The 18062-nt window shown below is 41.8% G+C and overlaps 2 protein-coding genes across 3 annotated transcripts in view; one reads left to right on the forward strand and one right to left on the reverse strand.

The window, feature by feature from the left end:
- Positions 1 to 18062, reverse strand: part of LOC122409898 (hemicentin-1-like) — a 192635-nt gene that overhangs the window by 110865 nt on the left and 63708 nt on the right. For both annotated transcript variants that reach the window (XM_043417793.1, XM_043417792.1), the window contains exon 2: positions 3934 to 4066. In XM_043417793.1, coding sequence (XP_043273728.1) covers positions 3934 to 4066 — 133 coding nt within the window. The remainder of the gene's footprint in view (positions 1 to 3933; positions 4067 to 18062) is intronic.
- The window catches only part of LOC122409900 (glucose dehydrogenase [FAD, quinone]-like), an 89298-nt gene that overhangs the window by 54580 nt on the left and 16656 nt on the right, over positions 1 to 18062 (forward strand). The window contains exon 2 of the mRNA XM_043417798.1: positions 15557 to 15821. The gene's annotated coding sequence lies outside the window, so the exon portion shown is untranslated. The remainder of the gene's footprint in view (positions 1 to 15556; positions 15822 to 18062) is intronic.

The following is an 18062-nucleotide window of genomic DNA, read 5'->3' on the forward strand; positions in this document are numbered from 1 at the left end:
AATATTAATACCATGGATTTCGTCGCACCGTGCAGAAACATAATTACGAGGCTCGTGGGCGTGTGACGATGCTCTTATAAAGCACCAACCACTCTTCGAGATAATATGCGGGGAATGAAAATTTCTATAAGTTTGTTCTACTATTTTATTAAAATGATCAAATTCGTCGTTCGTCTTTACGCATGGATATGCAATCGATGAGAGTTCAGCTGACTAATAAACAGAGATTAAAATACGATTTTTAATACTCTTGAGACAAAACTCCGAGACGACAATAAATTTTTGACTAAATTTTATATTCGCTGAAGTACTCCGTGAAACTGGCAACGTAATTATAGCGTTGGAACGAGAGATTAAAGAGGTGATTCAATCGTGTCGAGCGCCTCTCGTACGTTCAAGCCTTCCTTTTTCTGTTATGAAATAATTAGTGCTCTTAGTATTTTATTTATTATTCTGTGACTCAAAGATCGAGCGTGCAACATTACTCAGTTCAAAGGGTCTAAATATAGATCGATAATAAGATGGCTTCGATACATGTGCCACGCAGACTCAGGGTTTGAGTCCCGCAAACAAGACGAGCTTGTGTACAACGCTTTTACCTTTACACTCCGATCCTGAAGGCTTTTACCGTTACAGTGCACTCTTGATCCACCACGCTCTCTCTTTCTCTCTCTGCATTTCTCTCCTTCTCTCTCCCTTTATTTATCATCTGTTTAAAGGGAACCGCCGTATCTCTTGACTTCCTCTCTGTTTGACGTGACAGTGTCAATTTCCCGAATTAGGAATTTTTCACGTTTTTTCAAAATTTTCATTTCTTTATGGGCAGTGATGGAAATTCCAATACGAAGATCCCACTGATGGTTCAAACGGTCATGTTTTCAAACGTTCCAGTTTTTTATCATCTCTGTCTCTGTCTCTTTCTCTTTGTGCTACAACGAATCGGGCGCAAAGTCACGACATCGAATTCAAGCACACGATGAACCTCTAGCTTCTCGATCACTAAAACATCACTTTATAAGATAGGACGGAGTTTGACTGAAAGTAGATGGACGCGGTGGTAAAGAGAGTGATCTCGAGCCATCGGTTTGTAACTTCGCGAGTTGGAGCTAATTTCTCCGCTTCTCACAGACACCAATATCTCAAATTTACGTTAGAACCGTGCGCTAATGTAGCTCACGCGAATATACTGTCAACCTGTCAGGGAAAAGGGAACTTCACTTCGAGTATTTTAGTTCACAGTGGCAATATGCGTCGTTTATAGAGAATGCCGATGACTTATTTTTGGTTCCAAGTGCAAACGTCTCTGTATTTGATTATTCAAAAGTCGTTGACGCAGTGATTTGCGATATAAGTAACTTTTTCCACTTTAACGAAGCTAGCCTGAGATTCATGTCGCAGCGAAGATGGTATAAAGACTTAAAAATAATCACATTTCACTTATTTATTCAGTTCTATTTGCTCAAAGTTTCACTGGGGTGCGAATTTAAGTTTGCGAAATGAGCCAGAATAGAGAACGAAAAGAAAATTTCTGCGGTTTCCATCCGTGATAACGAACGTAAATCGTTTCGAAAATTTCGAACGAACGTCAAATTTGCTTATCGCGTATGCGATAATTATTACTTTATAACAATAAAATGAAAAATATCATCAATCATCTGACTAAGTTGTATAATGTAGCGATTCCACGTGCTGATTAATGCGACTGGGTAAAATTGAGAGTTTCGGGAGCCCGCATGCAGCGCAGATTGTAGGACGGGGTGTGTTATCAATTATCCCGACGATAAAGCTGGGTCTGCGTGAATCTCTCGCGAACATCGAGAGCAGAACATCAGAAGAGGAGAGGAAGAGATCGCGATATAGAGAAAGAAGAAGGGAGCGAGCGAGAGGGAAAGAGGTTTGAAATAGTGCGAGAGGAACACACGTTCGTCTCGCTACTCGCTTCTCTGTTGCTGCTGCCAGTCTATGCACAGCCCGCTTCCGGGATTCAAATTTATTGACACGCGATAATTACATGCCACATACTGCTCGAAGGGGCGAGCGTGCTGCCACCGAGTTTCGAGGCTTCAAAAGCTCACCCTCCGATCCGACGTCTCATTATGCGGCCTCCTGGGCACGAAACCTGTCAGTTTCGTCTCCGGATCATGCATGACAAAAGTATAACCTAAGCTAATATCCCATACTTTTCCGTCTCTTCCTATACTATATCAATATATGTATATTAAAAATGAACGAGTATCAGCAGCTATGGCGGCCAATTGATCTTTCAAACTTATCCCTTACCCGGCGGGGTATGACTGTATGCTCGAGACTCGATCGACCTTTTCTTCGTTCGCTCGTTCGTTTAAGACACGAGTTCGGTAAGTGAAAATTTGACATGGAACAGACACCGATGCCCGAGCCCAGCAACTCTCGTTTACATAAGCTCGAGAAACAACGAAAATAGATCGAGCCCCAAGTTTCTCAGTTACGTTTACTTTTGCGCAGATATAATGTTCTTCCGCGAGTCTCAATAACTAATTAGCGGGCTTAGGATCGTTACCGTGTGTGATCTGTAGCAGCGTATTCGGGTCATACATCGAACGGTACGGAATATTTCGGAGAGTCTGACAGAGACAGAGCAAAGGTATTCGAAATAACGATATATCGATTGGGTGTAATATACCTCAAGCACCAGGTCTCGCGAAGCCTTCGTGTTACGCGAGGATCACATTAGTCCGATGCGATAACGGATCGAGCTCTACACCCTATCGAGCTGGACATACATCTTGCAACAGCTCCGAAGCGTGTATCCGAAGGAGAAAATGAAACTTTAACGATAGCTTCGTGATCGATAATAAAAACGGCAATAATCATCGTCTTCGGGGTTTCTCGGCGGGGGCGGAACGAGAACGTTTCACGATCCAAGTGATCGCGCGGTGGAGATAGAAAAATCACTATCCGCGAGGTGATTACAGTTTCGTGTAAACATAAAATTCGTCTGGCAAAAATTGCTTTTTAGTTGCCAAACGAATTTTCTCGTTCTTCCCCGCGCGGGATTAGTTGCGAAGAAAATGGACGATTTTTTATTGAAAATTCGTTTTCTCAGCTCGTCAAGGAGCTTCACTTCGTTCGTCAGACTTATTTCCTCCTCCGTACTTCGGACGAATATTAACCGTGGAGAATACAAATTAAAATTATCATGGGACCGTAATATGTTTTTGCGGTTTGGAAGAAAGTTTTCCCAGTGGTACGAGCCCGGGCATAGCCAGCCTTCGGCATTCGCTTCGGTGCCAATATAGTCCGACGAAAAATAGGAGGAACAGCCACATATTGCGAGTATTTCTATCTCTATACCTAAAAGGGTGAATGAATCTTTCGGTATACGATGCCTCGGAGAGTTTTGCGGGGCGGGGGACCACGATGGAGAAAGTTTAGTCGTTGCAGAATGCGATGTTCCCTCCAAATTTTGGCCAAAACTTTCGTTCCCCAAGTTCCGCGAACTTCCGCAACTGTACACCAGCCAAAAATGAATATATTACGTTTTCGTGCCGCTATGACGAGCATTTTATAAACTTGTGAAACGTACTCGCAAACCAACAAATCTATGGAAAATAATGCACAAGATGCTTCGTGTTATTGATTTTTATTTTCCTTCGTTTTTTCTTCATCCAGAATACGATCGATTATTCCACTTTTGTTGGTGTAACAATTCGCATCAATTTTTCATTCTCTCGTTATTTAATACCACGACTGTTCGGCTCGTCATAGAATGAAATTACATTTTCGTCACGAGCGAGATTCCCAACTCGGTGAAAAATTCGAATGGAAGCACGTTGATTAAAATTTTTCGAGTGCGAATGCTCGAAAGTGAACCACGAAATTATTTTCGAGGGTTCGCGTTGCTCGATTGAATAAAAAAAATGGTAAAATAAAAAAATTGAAAAAGGTACTCACGTGTACAGTGGTCTACCGTCTGTTTCATCCTTGAACCAGAGCACCATGGATAGCGAATCAGGTCCCGTGGGTGTAATGTCACAGGGTAATTCCACGGCGCCACCCTCCACTGCGGTGATATTTAGTAGCGGGACTGCAACGAAATGAATAAAAAGTCAAATTAAACACGAGTCATTTTTTTTCTCGCTGTAAACTTTTTGTCCGCATGTACAAACTTTTTATTTCCATATTTCAGTTACATCGAAATAATGGATTTTTATGAAGGATTTAGTTTATGTGCAAATTGGAGTAGAGCGTGAATACCTCGGAGTTCGTCGTCTCGAAGCCCGCGGCCGAAACATGATGATTTCACGGTGGGCATACCTATATATCAAGTTAATTTAAAAATACGCATTTCAACGTGCATTGGATTCGACAATTTTGGTCGGCGCATTTCATTCGAGGCTCGATATTAATTCCAACTACATTTCATACCGTTACCAGGAAGTGCGCTGGATTCGAGGAATAATGTGAAATAGTCGATATCCGAAACAAAACCTCGAACAAATGGAGCAACTTGATGAACGTTATGATTAAAATGTATCGCGACGTTAAGGAGGGTGGCTACCGACGATACAATGTTGCCATGCTAAACCATGTTAAATACATTAAAAATTTCAAAATGATAAGAATTTAATAAAATTTGGTGAACATATTCTTTAGGGCCAAATTTGACAGAACAAATTTTTTAGGATTTTTCTTCTGTACAGTTATCGAGTAATTGATCACTAAAGTTCAAGTGTATAAGCATAGCGTTTCCATATATATAGGTATACATTCCGGGCATAAAAAATCTGCTTTAATCCGTAATTACTCGATAACTAAGCAGAAGAAAATTTTGAAAAAAATTGTGTCTTCGCACTTGATGTTGAAGAACATTATCACCAAATTTGATCAATTTCTTATCAATTTGACGAACGTAGCCACCCTCCATAAATGTCGGTCCGAAAGTTGAGTTCGTAGCGTCGTATTAAATCATAGCAGCTTGACCCACATGCCCCGATTTATGTATATATTTTTAAGGAAAATTGCTGCCGTAGCCCCAACAACACCGAAAACACATTCGCCGCATCTTTACTCCCGGCGGATTTTCGATCAAATTCCACATTATCGACGGTCTGAGAGTTCTCCCGGAAGTATAGAACTCTTATCGGGCCAATGCAGCCCGAAATCCGATAAGGAACTTATTATCATACTGCTTTGCTTTTTTTTCTCTTTATTTCAGGTGTCTTGATCCGCTCGCCTCAGTATTTCCATATCTACCGCGTTCCTCGTCCTGTGCTGCTGTCTGATCGCATGGAAAAGAGTATTGCCAAAACTCACTCTCACATTCGTTGGATTATACGGAGCCCGGATATTTGTGTATTCGTGTGCATATGAGAGAGAAAAAGAGAGGGCGAGGGGATCGGCTAGGGTCGAAGGAGATCAATATATACTCTGTAGAAATTTATGAAACCCTGGAGTCCGCTCAACGTGAAATTGAGACTCCGAGAGGTTTGCCTTCTCGCGTGCTTGTGCACTTCCATGAATTCTATCGCTCTCCAAAGATTTCGACGGGCTTCATCTAAATCACTTACGCAAATCCAAACTCGTTACTTTACATAAACTCGCATTTTATTTGATTTTAATATTTTCGTGTACACACACACACCTTATTCTCAATAACTATTTGCAGAAAATTGGAGTATAAAATCCCGAGTCTTTTGGTGTTTTCCGATTTACAAGCAGGGATTGATTATGCAAATTCTACGTTGAAAACTCGAGCAGTTCGGTAATCGGAGAAGCTGCCGTTAGCTGAATTTTGTGCCTGGGAGATGGCTCGATAAATTTATAAGATGAAATAAATCTGAAGCTGACAAGGCTGCTGGTAAATAAGACTTTTTATTCTTTCGCGGAGAATCTTAAACAAGAAAAAAAATAAAGGAAACGGGAGAAGTAGAAAAAAACGAAGCTCGTGGGTTTGGTTTTGAATTCCAAGTGGCTGTTTCGAGACACCCCCGAAAGAAAGTATACATTTTTCTCTCGAGGGGGTGAGCGCGCGAGGGGCTGGTTGGTTAGGGAAAGTAGAGAGGTGTTGGGAGTGGAGGAAAAGGCAGGACGCCATGCTTCCGTATTCGACCGTGCTATACATGTACAGGAGGATGCTCTACAAGGGGAAAGAGACCTGGCAAAGGCGGAGGGATGGGGGTGTATAGAATTAGCATAGAGCCTTTATTTATTGCGTGGTGCTCGACCCACCACGACGCATAAATATTATTTAAGGATGTCTCTTTATCATATAAACGCTCGGTGACCTTAAAGTCGTGATATTAGAATTCTTCTTCTGTGAACTGCTCTCTTATTTTGTCACATCTTCCAGCTCACTTCTCTCGAGTTTCAGTCCACTCCTAATGAAGCCTCTGCCGGGAGGGGGGATATTTCGTTGATTATTTTGGAGAGTAATGAGCCTTGAACTGATTTCCGCGATTGAAAATCATCAACGCAAATAAAAACGTTATAAAATTTATCATTCCAAGGTATCAGAGAGATTATCTTTTGGGATAATTGTTTGTATTTTAAAACGAGCAATTTTCCGATTGCGTGACTCAATTGAGGTGGTTGGGATAATATGAACAATGTTTCATATAATCACCATTACCATTTTCAATCCCTACGATTTATCCTGCATCGTTGTTTCATTGATAAATCTCTTTTAATGACTCATCAAATTAATTACGTAATTATAAAATGTATTGCTATTGGTGTTTGGGTACACATGCGACTAAATGAGGATGTCAGCAGCCTCTACGAAGCAGGTGGATAATACCGATTAATCGAATTCCAGTGAGGACAACCAGCAGGAGAATCTCTACTCTATTGATACAGATTCTGTGTCCATACAGAAGCATAGTCTATGGACTACACAATGACAGTGTCAGACCTCCACGCTGGGTGTTGTACCAATGAATTCCCCGGATCAATCGAATCTCAACGTCCGGAGCAGATTAGGATGTACAACCTACACAATAAATATGTTACGCAGGCTTCACTGAATGCTGGTATGATTTGTCTCCACTTGGGCACCTGCCATTCATCGTAACGATGTTCGTTAAATGTAGGACATCACCGAATATTATTGAAGTCAATAAATCTCTTGTTTATTTTCTAACGCAGTTTTGTCTTCCTATTTTCCGAAGGACCTGACTTTGGGAACGTTTCTTTTGGGTATGTTGATATACACACGAAGTGACTGTAGTCAATAAAATGGATTTTGCGGTTGATTTCAAAGGTTTTTTTTTCAAAAAGTCTTGAACGATAAAATCTTGAAATGTTTTCAAATATTTTATCGTTTATGCGTCGAAATGAATGAGAAAGACGAAAACGAAAGACGAACAATGAGAGAGTTCACGCTGATTATTTGGGTTGCATAGTTTGTTTTTAATCAAGTCGGGGGTATTGAGGAAAGGAACCTCATCAGATGAACGAAATTAACTATGGCGCGTACGTGTGCGAGTATCATCCACACAAAACGAAGTAAAATGGACAAAGTCCGATGCATGAATTGCTTGGCAAAGAAAAACGTACGGTTTGAAATATTCCAGATGAAATTTCTACTACGGGCATGGCAGATAGTCCTCCTCGTACTGGGAACCTTCGTTTTATTTCGTTCTCTTGACTATCGCTTGCGTTTAATAGTCTCTCGTTCGTTCGTCTCGTCATACACGAAATTTCCGCCCCCCCCTCACGAATCGCGCCTCACTCGAGTTAATTTCTTCTTCGTTTCGGAACATGAATGATTTTTTAAACTTTTTTTCGAACCCACTGAAATAAATACCACTGGTATGAATAGGAAAATTCGAGCGGAGTCGCGGTCAACTCCGACTCGTTTTATCCGATGTTGCGACTCAATTACACGGGAGGCAAAAAAGCCTCGGAAAATTCGTGATATCAGAAGCTGGTATAAGTGCGGAAAAAATGGTGATGCTTCTGTCAAATAAGCTTGGGCCGTACGGTCGTAACGTAGACCTCGCTCTGCGAATCCTATTTAATTCATTGTCCCCGGAACGCTGGATAAAATTGGGTGACTCTGAACGTAATGTACGACCAAAAAGGTTTTTTCCAAGCCTTTATTTTCCTCCCGAGCTAAATTCGCGACGAAGAAGCTCGTTTCGGTTGGGGCGAGAACGAAATGAGCAGTGCTGTCCGAAATTCTCATTGTGCTTTTGTTGAATGATCCTGTGCTTCGAATGAAATTTTCACTTACTCAACGTGCAAAAGAAAAATAGGTTATGTTCGCAAAGTTCGCCTGACGTTTCCGGATTACGGGATCGAGCGTGAAGCCAGAATTCTCAGGAGCCAATCTGCAAATTTATCATTCGCACGGCTTTCCGTTTTCCTTTGTTCGTATGCTTACGTCACACGCACACTATTACAATAAATATATATAAGAACCCAAGTGTGTGTATATTATACGCGCTTTCACGGAGTCAACCATTTTCTTTAGCTATCGTAGCGAGTTTACCGCAACAAGTTGGATTTAGATTCAATCTAGTACATGAGAAAACGAGCTAGGAAATACAGGTACAAACTAAGCCGAGAATGTTAAAGAGAAAGAGGAAGAAAAAGATGGAGAGAGAAAGAGAGAAAGGGAAAGAGAAAAGGGTAAGAAGCGAAGGAGAGTCAAAGTTTAACCTGAGTTGCTGATGCGAAAGAGGAAGTTGCCTCCACCGAATATCGCGGTTGCTCTTGCAAGTGGAATACGACACGGCGGAGTAAGAGATCCATAGGAGTTGTTTCCGCGTCGGCAATGAAGAGAAGACGATGTAGGCCATGTATAAAGAAACGGATCGAACTGAAAGTCTTTGCTAAGTCGAGTTCGCCCTCTACCAATCTCAAGAGAGCTTAATTAGATCGTTTACGAGGTGGATCCTTCCAGTTATTTCATCGAATTCGATTGGCCAGAAGAAAGAAAGTCTAAACCACGAAGTTCGAGGGCTTTGCTTAATTGCTAATACTTTAAGTATATCGAATAAAATGGTTAATGTTGAAATACCGGCAGTTAAGACGTGGCTCGTGTCGCAAGGGTCGAGGAGTCTTAAACTTCAAAGAAAATGTCTCTGGAGGGACAAATTTATGCATAAACTGATAAAGGCAGGCGCTCGAAAGATGCAAGCCCAACTAGGTATGAGCTTAGAAAGTTATTAGAGATTCATCACAGTGATTTGAGCTAGGATCACGTCCACTGTTTGCCCGAGTTCAGAGAATGGGTAGCTCGCAGATAATGGCGAACTCAAGGACTCTCGTCTCACAGCATCGCACCGGTGGATCCGTGCGAGTAGCTGCATCGTCGTTTGACTCTGCAGCATCGCCTTGATTCTTCTACAAAACCTCAACACTATAACAATTCCGCTGGTGGATCCAGGCCCGTTGCAACTCCACCTTCTCCCCTGGATTGTCTTGCAACCCGTTCTTTTTCTCGCTCAGGAATAATGTAGTGTGTTACACGTAATGCGGTAGTGTAAGGGAGGGCATTGTGTCCCCAGTACCTGTGTAACTACCCCCTTGCCGCGTAGCCACTCGCGACACACTGAATTACGGTAGACGGAAGGTAGGGACGCGCGGTTGCAACTTCCGTTTGCAATATAGTTTGGGAGAACAATGGAAGTCGCAATGGGCCAAGGCTGGGCCAACAACGAGCAGCCTGTGAACAGCAACTGACATCAGGATGGCAAGCTTCCGAGGCTATGCACGTTTATGTCCTCATATCTGCGTCTTTGTGCTTTCAACTGTCTGTCCGTCTGCGCGGGGGTGCACGTCTGAGGGAGTATGTGCATGTATAACAGAGCCACATTTCCTTTGGCCGAGGATCAAAGTGGCCGTTTAAACGGCGAGCAGCTATGTGTAGGTCACGTGACGACTCTACGTATAATCACTCTCTTACCAGTCCTTGTCATCCCTTTGCCAAACGACTACATCATCCCTCGGCCAATGCTCTCTTACTTCTCCCAACACGTAATTGGCCAGCAATAACAAAGGACTTGTCCTTCATCTCGCATCGCTCATCATTCCTCAGTAATTACCGATAAATAGTTGAACATTTGGTAAACTATTGCAGACTTTTAAATCGTGACTACGAGAGAGTGGCTAATTCCGGACGTAGGGTAAATACACGGACAGCCCAATATTGTTATATTCCGAAACCCCCACTTTCACGCTCTTGAACCCATGCGATAGCCCTATCGATGTTTAGTGTACTCACATTGTTCGAGGCGTGAAGTGATTAACTTTCTTCGGGGTAAGACCGATCATAAAATTTCGTACTAATTGAGTATTAGTCATCCAATTATTGCTTATACTTTAAATTGATGAAACTACGGGATAAACGGCTCCAATGTTATTAAAAAAAATTTATTTAATATCCTTGTTCCATATAAGAATCATCAAAGCATTTGAAACTTGGTTTACCCTGCTGTTTTTTTAAAAATTATTCATTAATTTTAATTATTAATAATTGTTTAGAGGAATTTCGGACGTTCTGCTCTTACCCCACATCAATTGATTCTTTTCAAATGTCAGTAACGTCGTAAAAATATATGAAAGAAGACACCATCGTATGATATTGAGTGTATATCATTATTATATATATTTATATTTTATATTATATATTTTTGTTTTAAAAAATACGAAAATTCACCATCCGAAGATTGGACTACGTGAATCGAGCGTGGAATATGGGCCCTCAAAGTTGCACAAGGGAAAGTACGAGTCGAAAATATGTTTGCGATATGTGTAGCAATTTATAATGCAATCTAGATTTACCCCAAGGGCCGTCCCGAATTACCCCGGAGGTTCGGGGTAAATCCGAAATTGCGGAGTGTTGTTTTTTCCTAAATATCTAGAAACTTTTTGTAATCTGTCAGTTAAAATTTACATAGAAAATCGTAAACAAGATGTATCAAAGATACATCGGAGATTTATTTTGTCACTTCATCACGTGGTTCGTTATTAATCAATTTCCCTTAGACCGTCGGAATTAACCCAATTTCCCCTATTCTCAGGATAAAGAATCTATGGAGCCTGCTCCTTGAGATTTCTCATTGTGCTCATGGCGACCAGAAATAATGCGTTTGGACAATGCTGCTCGTCTAATGAATCAAACGGTGGATGAGGTTTTTGGCACGAATCCAATACCTAACCAGTGATGAGAATATCGATATTTTAGTTCAACCGGACAATGTATCATTAAAACTTTGAAGGGTCTCGAATTGATCATTATTGTTCTCGCTGTTTCCTCGTCCGCCTTATTTTCATCATGTATTCTCATCATCATCTTCCGTAGTTATCGACGCTGCATTCGAGATTCGGACATAAGCTTTCCTTCAGTCAATATCTCAGTCGCGAAATTCGATCTCAGCTTTGAAATGTATCGAATAACAAAGTCTCAAGCAAACTCGAGCTTCATTTACTCAGATCCATCTAGTTCTCGATGTTCCAGCATATATTGATATTCCGCACTGACAATGCGTCAATGACATCACGTAACAGAGGCAAATACTGTTCTGTTCGATATCGGGAGTGGAAACCGCAGGAGTTTCCACACGGCCCAGGGGAATCGGTAAAGCTCAGGCATCCAACGTTCCATGGAAGGATCTACTGTTTCGTTGAGACAGATCACCGATCTGTAAACATCCTCCCTGAGGATGTTCGTATGACAATCGAGCGACCACCGGAAGTCAGAAAACTCACAATTTGCAGTTTCGTTTGTAGTGATAACCCGGAAGCATCATCAACGACCCTGAGGGCTGATTATCTCGCGAAAAAATTGCCAGCCCTCCGGGCAAGAATCAGATTAAATTCCTCGAATGCTATATATCGTTGTGAAAATTTACGTGGATAATCCAGCGTAGAGTAGACGCTACGAGAAACTCATTTGTACGCAAAAAACGGATAAAACTGGAAGATCCGGAGGCTTTTTCGTGCTTGAATTTTCCGCCAGCGCATCCGCTTCTCCCATACGTATACATGCGTGCAAATATATAATCGTGCAAATATAGGACCATGAAGGCTTTTACAACTGAACCGAAGTGACAGAAAAACAGAGAGGGAAAAGCGTCCTCGCCCGGCGACTCGGATCTCCTGGTACTGTCATAGCTTACGAGAATCACGGTGAAGCCGAGCGCAGATCTGCCCACCAAGAAGCGCGAACGAGTATGAAAATATACGAAGCTCCACCCATAAAGTGCACAACTTTCCACTTCGATGCTTGTGCTTCCACCATCCTGAACTTCTCCCTCTTTTCTTTGGCTACTCATCCATGTAGCAGGTACTATCTCATAGCTCGTTGTTGTTGTAGAAATATATCCTCTGGAATAATTGAACTATACATCAAACTCAACATGAGTAGCAGCCAAGAGGGGGGAGGGGTGGAAGCAGAGGCATAATTTTAAACATGAATTATTCTCTATCGTACGATCCTTAGGATCGAATGATATTTTGATCAAATTGTGATAAAATTTTTTCACATTTACGTTTAAAAACTTTAAAATCTTGACAGCGCCCTGTTAATCCTAAATCTTGAATTCAGGTTTGATTCTTGTTCGAAGCGTTTCGAGAGATTTATGAGGATTCTGATGGGTACACTTATTGAGAAGAGAAATTCATCGCGTGATAACAGTGATTGTTTTCAGTCGAAAAAGTCGATGAAAAACAGAGTGCTTGATGCGAATATTTTGCATTTGTGTTTTTTTTTTGTTGATTCAATAGCTTCGAACCAGATTGAAATAGAGAGCGAATGTCCCATTTTGACGTTCAAATGATACAGGAAGCATTTCACGTTGAGTATAAGCAAATATTTTGACGGATCGTTTACTGAGAGCACACAGAAATAAAATCGAGTTCAAAAACAAATTTGTGTCAATATTGCAACAAACGTACATACACAGATCGCGATTTCTTAACTTGAACTTGAAACATCGACGAAATAAAAATAACAACTTGCCAGCAAATCCGGTTCTTCTTAAAAAGAATATTGAGGAATTTTATTCTTTTAAACTGCATGACACTCGACTGACAGTTTGGATACACTTTTGAGAAATGCAACTGCGGAAGTCCGGAAGGAAAACATGCGTTCGCGAACCACCTTCATCAGTCTCAAGCATTGTTTCACAATTCTTTTTTCATGATACGTCGATTCGGAAAAGTGCAACGTAAACATGTCTTACTCGCAATCTTCTGTCTTACATGCACCCGTGTGAGGTTCATATTACTCCCAATGCAATGCTCACAAATATACACGTACGTTTATGCGAATATACATATACCAGAACAGGTTATGTTACTCCCAAAACCAGGAATTAACGTACGCGCAGGTGCATGTAATTCGCCGCTGTACGAGAACTGCCTCGTGTGAAAACCTAGAGACACAGATCTCACCCTCTCCTATTAAATCCTTTAGAAATGGGAGGATACACGTTGGAACGTGTAGCTATGGGGAATTCCACTCTTCAATAAAGAGCAAATATTTGTACCACTTGAGTATACACTATTCGAAATTTCACTCCCAATATTCGAAGTGCGAGTATGGAAAAGTGGCAAAAGTTTATCGATATCAACTTCAAAGTTGATTCGTACTCTCGCGAATACAGCGTGACAATGCAGTCGCGAATAATTTTCGCGATACACAAATATTTTGAAGTTTCATTCGTTCATCACAAAGCTGTGAAATGATCGCGACAGAAGAGCACTTAGAATTCGTCTTCGCGTTTCCGAGGTCGATTAACGGCATGCGATCGTTGAGCGAATAGGCAATTGGAGTTTCGCAGGTCAGTTACATTGACGAGATTATATGAAATGGAATGCCCTGTACCGGTATTAATATGCATTCTCAAGTATTTTCATGCCCCGACATCTCACGCCCGACTGAATGCTCCAAACCCATTCGTGCACATATCTATAGATAGCGATGAAGTGCCATCGTGTTTAACGGGTGTGTTGCGTTAAGGGATGCAATTCTCGCATTGCGGTGTGTTGGGTTTCCCACTTTTCGTACTCAAAATAACACGAGGGGGGCAGAGGGAAGCGTTCGTACAGTTTTCCTTCCTTCGTCTCCTGTACATGTGTACGTATGTGTGTTTTGTGTACAACACGAGTACATTCGCGTATGTGTAGAACTCGGTTAAATACCCTGTTACCTAAATGTATCTGTAGTGAGCAAGATAACGCGAATTATCGGTAGAAGCTACTCAGGATGGCAAAGGGATTGTTTGCAGCCGCAAACTTGAAACGAATCCCTTGGGTTCAAGTTTGTAGTCGAACAATGATCGACTGGGGATTTATGAAGATTCGAAAGGATAAAAAGGAACGTGCGATGAGAATAACTGCACTTTATCGTACGTCGAGTAATGTTTGTTGAGCGGTTCCTCATTGGCTTCGATTCATGTCGTACCACCAGTTATTCCATAATAACCATCACCCTGTACCGTGAAGGACGAATAACCTAGCGGAGTAGAGAAACTAGTATCGCACTGTAACACTTTCTATCAAGTGGTCCGCTCTCGTGAATGACCTTCTTTCCGTTCAACTATAATTACAAATTCCACCTTATATCAGGATAGTACATTGGACACAGTAACCTTGAAACGTCAAAAGTATGGGAAAAAAAAAAAAAAAAAATAGTGGCTGTTTCTTTGAAACAGGAATGAAAGGATAGAATGAAACAGCGGTGTTTGCTCGAGCTCTCGTTATTCCGAATGAAAAATCGCACAAAAATATTCATTTCGAAAAAATGAAATGCTGAAAACATATTCTGAGAGGATAAGTTCTCGAGGCTCTTCAATTTTTTTTTATCCGTTCAGGGTTTTCGAAATTTCGAGATCTCCGAGATACAGATAGACGAACTTATTTCCATCACGGGTTTATATATATGTATGTGTATACAAAGCTCGAAAAGACTCCTGTCTTCATATATAGAATCACTTTTTCGTAGTCGTAGTCATGCTGCTCTCTTGTAACATCACAACCGCTCGTTCCGAGCTTCTCTCACCAGCAAGAAACTTCCTAATGCTTTCAACATGCTCGTGAAGAGAGACGTGGAAGGGCACTTGAAAATCGGTTCTTCGTCGTTTTGCGTCTCGCACTTTTTACTCGATCGAACGGAAGCTTAACGCCACTTTTCATTGCAACCCTCTCGGCCTCCACTTCTATAAGTTTTATCGTTGTTCATAGAATGTAGAAGAAATTTACTTGTATAACCCTCCGTTGTATACCTGTACGGTTCAACGTGTCTTTATCACGAGTCGCTCAAAAACCTGCTGGATCTGTGAAAACTTCGGTCACGAATGCGTTCTTAACTCTCCAATTGGAAAATCCATTTCATTCTCTTTACACGGTTCGTTACAAAAGCGCTGGGGTTAACCTCATTCCGATGTTTGGATCATTTGGTTCGAATTGCGACGAATCAGTTTCTCGAAAAGCTGTTCACGCACACGATTTTACATTTATATTATCACCACGCGAGTGGCATTGGCCGAAAGTTTTGATGTTTTTAATTGCAGTTCCAAGACCAACGATTTTTGTGTGTCCAATGATATTTATCATTCCGTTTCAGCTACTCGAACTAAAGTGCAGATTACGACGATGAGCGAAACTCGCAGGGATGCCCAATCAACGGAAACTTTCTGAACCGGTGCACAAAGAGGAACCGCTCGGTCTGTAAATTACTAAGAGAGAGCGAGAGAGGAGATCACAGCGGAAGTTTGGAAAGGCGCAAAGGGCTTGAAAAAAGTTGAAAGCACTCCTTCCGATTGGTCGGAACATCTGACTTTGGAAACTCACACGATGGCTCTACATTAAGGCGCATCTATGACGAGAAGGTTCGAGATTCTTATATTATACGTTTACGTACGAACACACGTACATATAGTAATGCCCGTGAAAAAGTAAGCGGTGCAACTGGCCTGTCTGCGAATGAGAAGTTCCGCCATCTTTCTTTTTTCCTTCCTCCTCCCCCTTAACTCGAATCTTCTTCTCTTACTGTCGCGTTCAGACTACGAGACAAACTTCGAACAAGTCCCGCAATCTGGCATCTAATGGACAGAACTGAGGTACGCCAGTAGGGCGTTCCAGGAGGTGGAAAGGTATACGAGTCCTCGCAGCTTAGCCGAGTGAAAAATTGCTCGAGAAGTTTTACCTTGCAAGAACGAACGCGAGGACGATGCGCGCTTTTCAGACCCATTAGGCAACTCAACAAGTACGATTTTCGTACGTGGATCCGCGGCGGCTCCGATCACCCGAATCGGAACTAGCAAGAACTCAACTAGTGGACTTCAAATGGAACGTAAGCAACGATAAGGGATTCCCGTGCGCGAAGACGTTCGAGTAAGTCCGGTTCAAGAAACTACTGAGTATGATATCGAGATAAAAGTTTCCTCGAATAAAATCGTCGAACTTGGTTTAAAAATTATTCCATTATTTTTTCATTCGGGTCCATATTTATTATTAATCTCGACGATTTATATTTTTATTCATCGCAATTCAAGAGTCGCAACGGTACCAAAGTGAAAGCTGAATATTTGGGCTAAGGGAATTTGGGCTCACAAAATTCCATTCTCACAGTTACAACGAAACAGTGGAAAGGTTTGAAATCACCGTTAATGGGTGGCATTCTGTCTCGATGAATCCAGCAACTAGATATATGGCTTTCGTAACAAAATAGATTATGTGACTGGAACAAAGCGTGATCAATTGTAATTGCGAATTTGCGTGGACTTGGAAAAGGAGCTTTGCGTCACAGGAAATGTTCCCGCTTTACAAACTCGTTGTAGATGGAATTAAGTTACCGAAATTAAACGGTTTACATTTCGCTCCCCTCGCCAAGGCGAATGCTTGATTAATGCAGCTCGAATCCGCGGATTTGGCCCGAAGAAGTCAAAGCGAAGGGAGGACACCCTGTACAAAAATCATATTTGAAGAATATACTTATAAAGAGAAAATGAGAGAGAAGCTTCGGAGGCGATGGCAGCCGGCATCGGGCAAGGCAAAAGACGAAAAATGCTTCCCCGATGCCTCCCGTTGATTCCAGGGCACATCAGGGCGAACCGCCTCAAGGGGGCAAAGCTCGCCGTCGTAGAGATATACTCCGAGGACAAAAAAGGAGCTAAAACTCGCAGAGGAGCTGCTTGACCCGCCTGTTTCAAGTGCTCCAGGCGATACTTTTGATCTCGGCAAGGATTCAAAAGCCGAAAAGCTTTTGAGGTCTCGAAATCCACGAGTATGAAAAGTTGCAACTGATGGTAAGAGTTCAAGAGTAGGAGGCAAGAATTTGCCGAAAAACAGCTCTCCCTGGCTCACCCTTATATCTCAGCTTGTTCCACCCCTTGTATTCGATGAACCCTTTTGGGAGCTGCACCACTCACATTTACCATGCCCTCTGCGCCTACAGCTTGATCTAGATTAGATGGCTCCTCGATACGAAGCAACTTAAGTAAACGGAAGGAAAAATCGTTGAACAAAATTTGATTTTGACAATTTCCCAAGTGCTGGACCAAAATCCTTCGATCCTGCATCTTCGGATGTTCCCATAGTGAACACCAGTTCGTAACACCATTGCAGTTCCAACAAGAGTTTTTTTATCTTCGTAAAGCGTTGCTTCTTTTGAGTCTGAAAGCCTGAAAATTCATGGGCAATTTGTAGTTGTAGCAATTGAAATGGCACATTTCGGTAACATTTGGCCCTGCGTTTGACGTTCGATGTGTGTACTTCTGTCACATTTTGTCCGTTATATCTCTTGTTCGATACTGTAACTGTGCTATATACCTAATCGTGTAGATATCTATAAATATATGAAGCAGACTATGATGCCTAACAGACAGGCCGAACCCACACGAGCGAACACCAAAATGACGATGGTTACGTCCTTATGAATGCTAACCTTTCGAACACTAACGTCGGTATATCTCATGTAGTATTGCCATGAAGCAAATCTGCGGGGACCGATAGACCCGTCATCGCCAATACCTGGTTTGATAGAACCTATGAGCGAAAGCTTGCTACATGTTCCTGCAATTTCGATTTCACACCGCAATGTCATATATATGTCATTAAATTCAAATACT

The sequence above is a fragment of the Venturia canescens genome, chromosome 4 (assembly GCF_019457755.1).
Source record: "Venturia canescens isolate UGA chromosome 4, ASM1945775v1, whole genome shotgun sequence".
In the NCBI taxonomy this organism is placed as follows: domain Eukaryota; kingdom Metazoa; phylum Arthropoda; class Insecta; order Hymenoptera; family Ichneumonidae; genus Venturia; species Venturia canescens.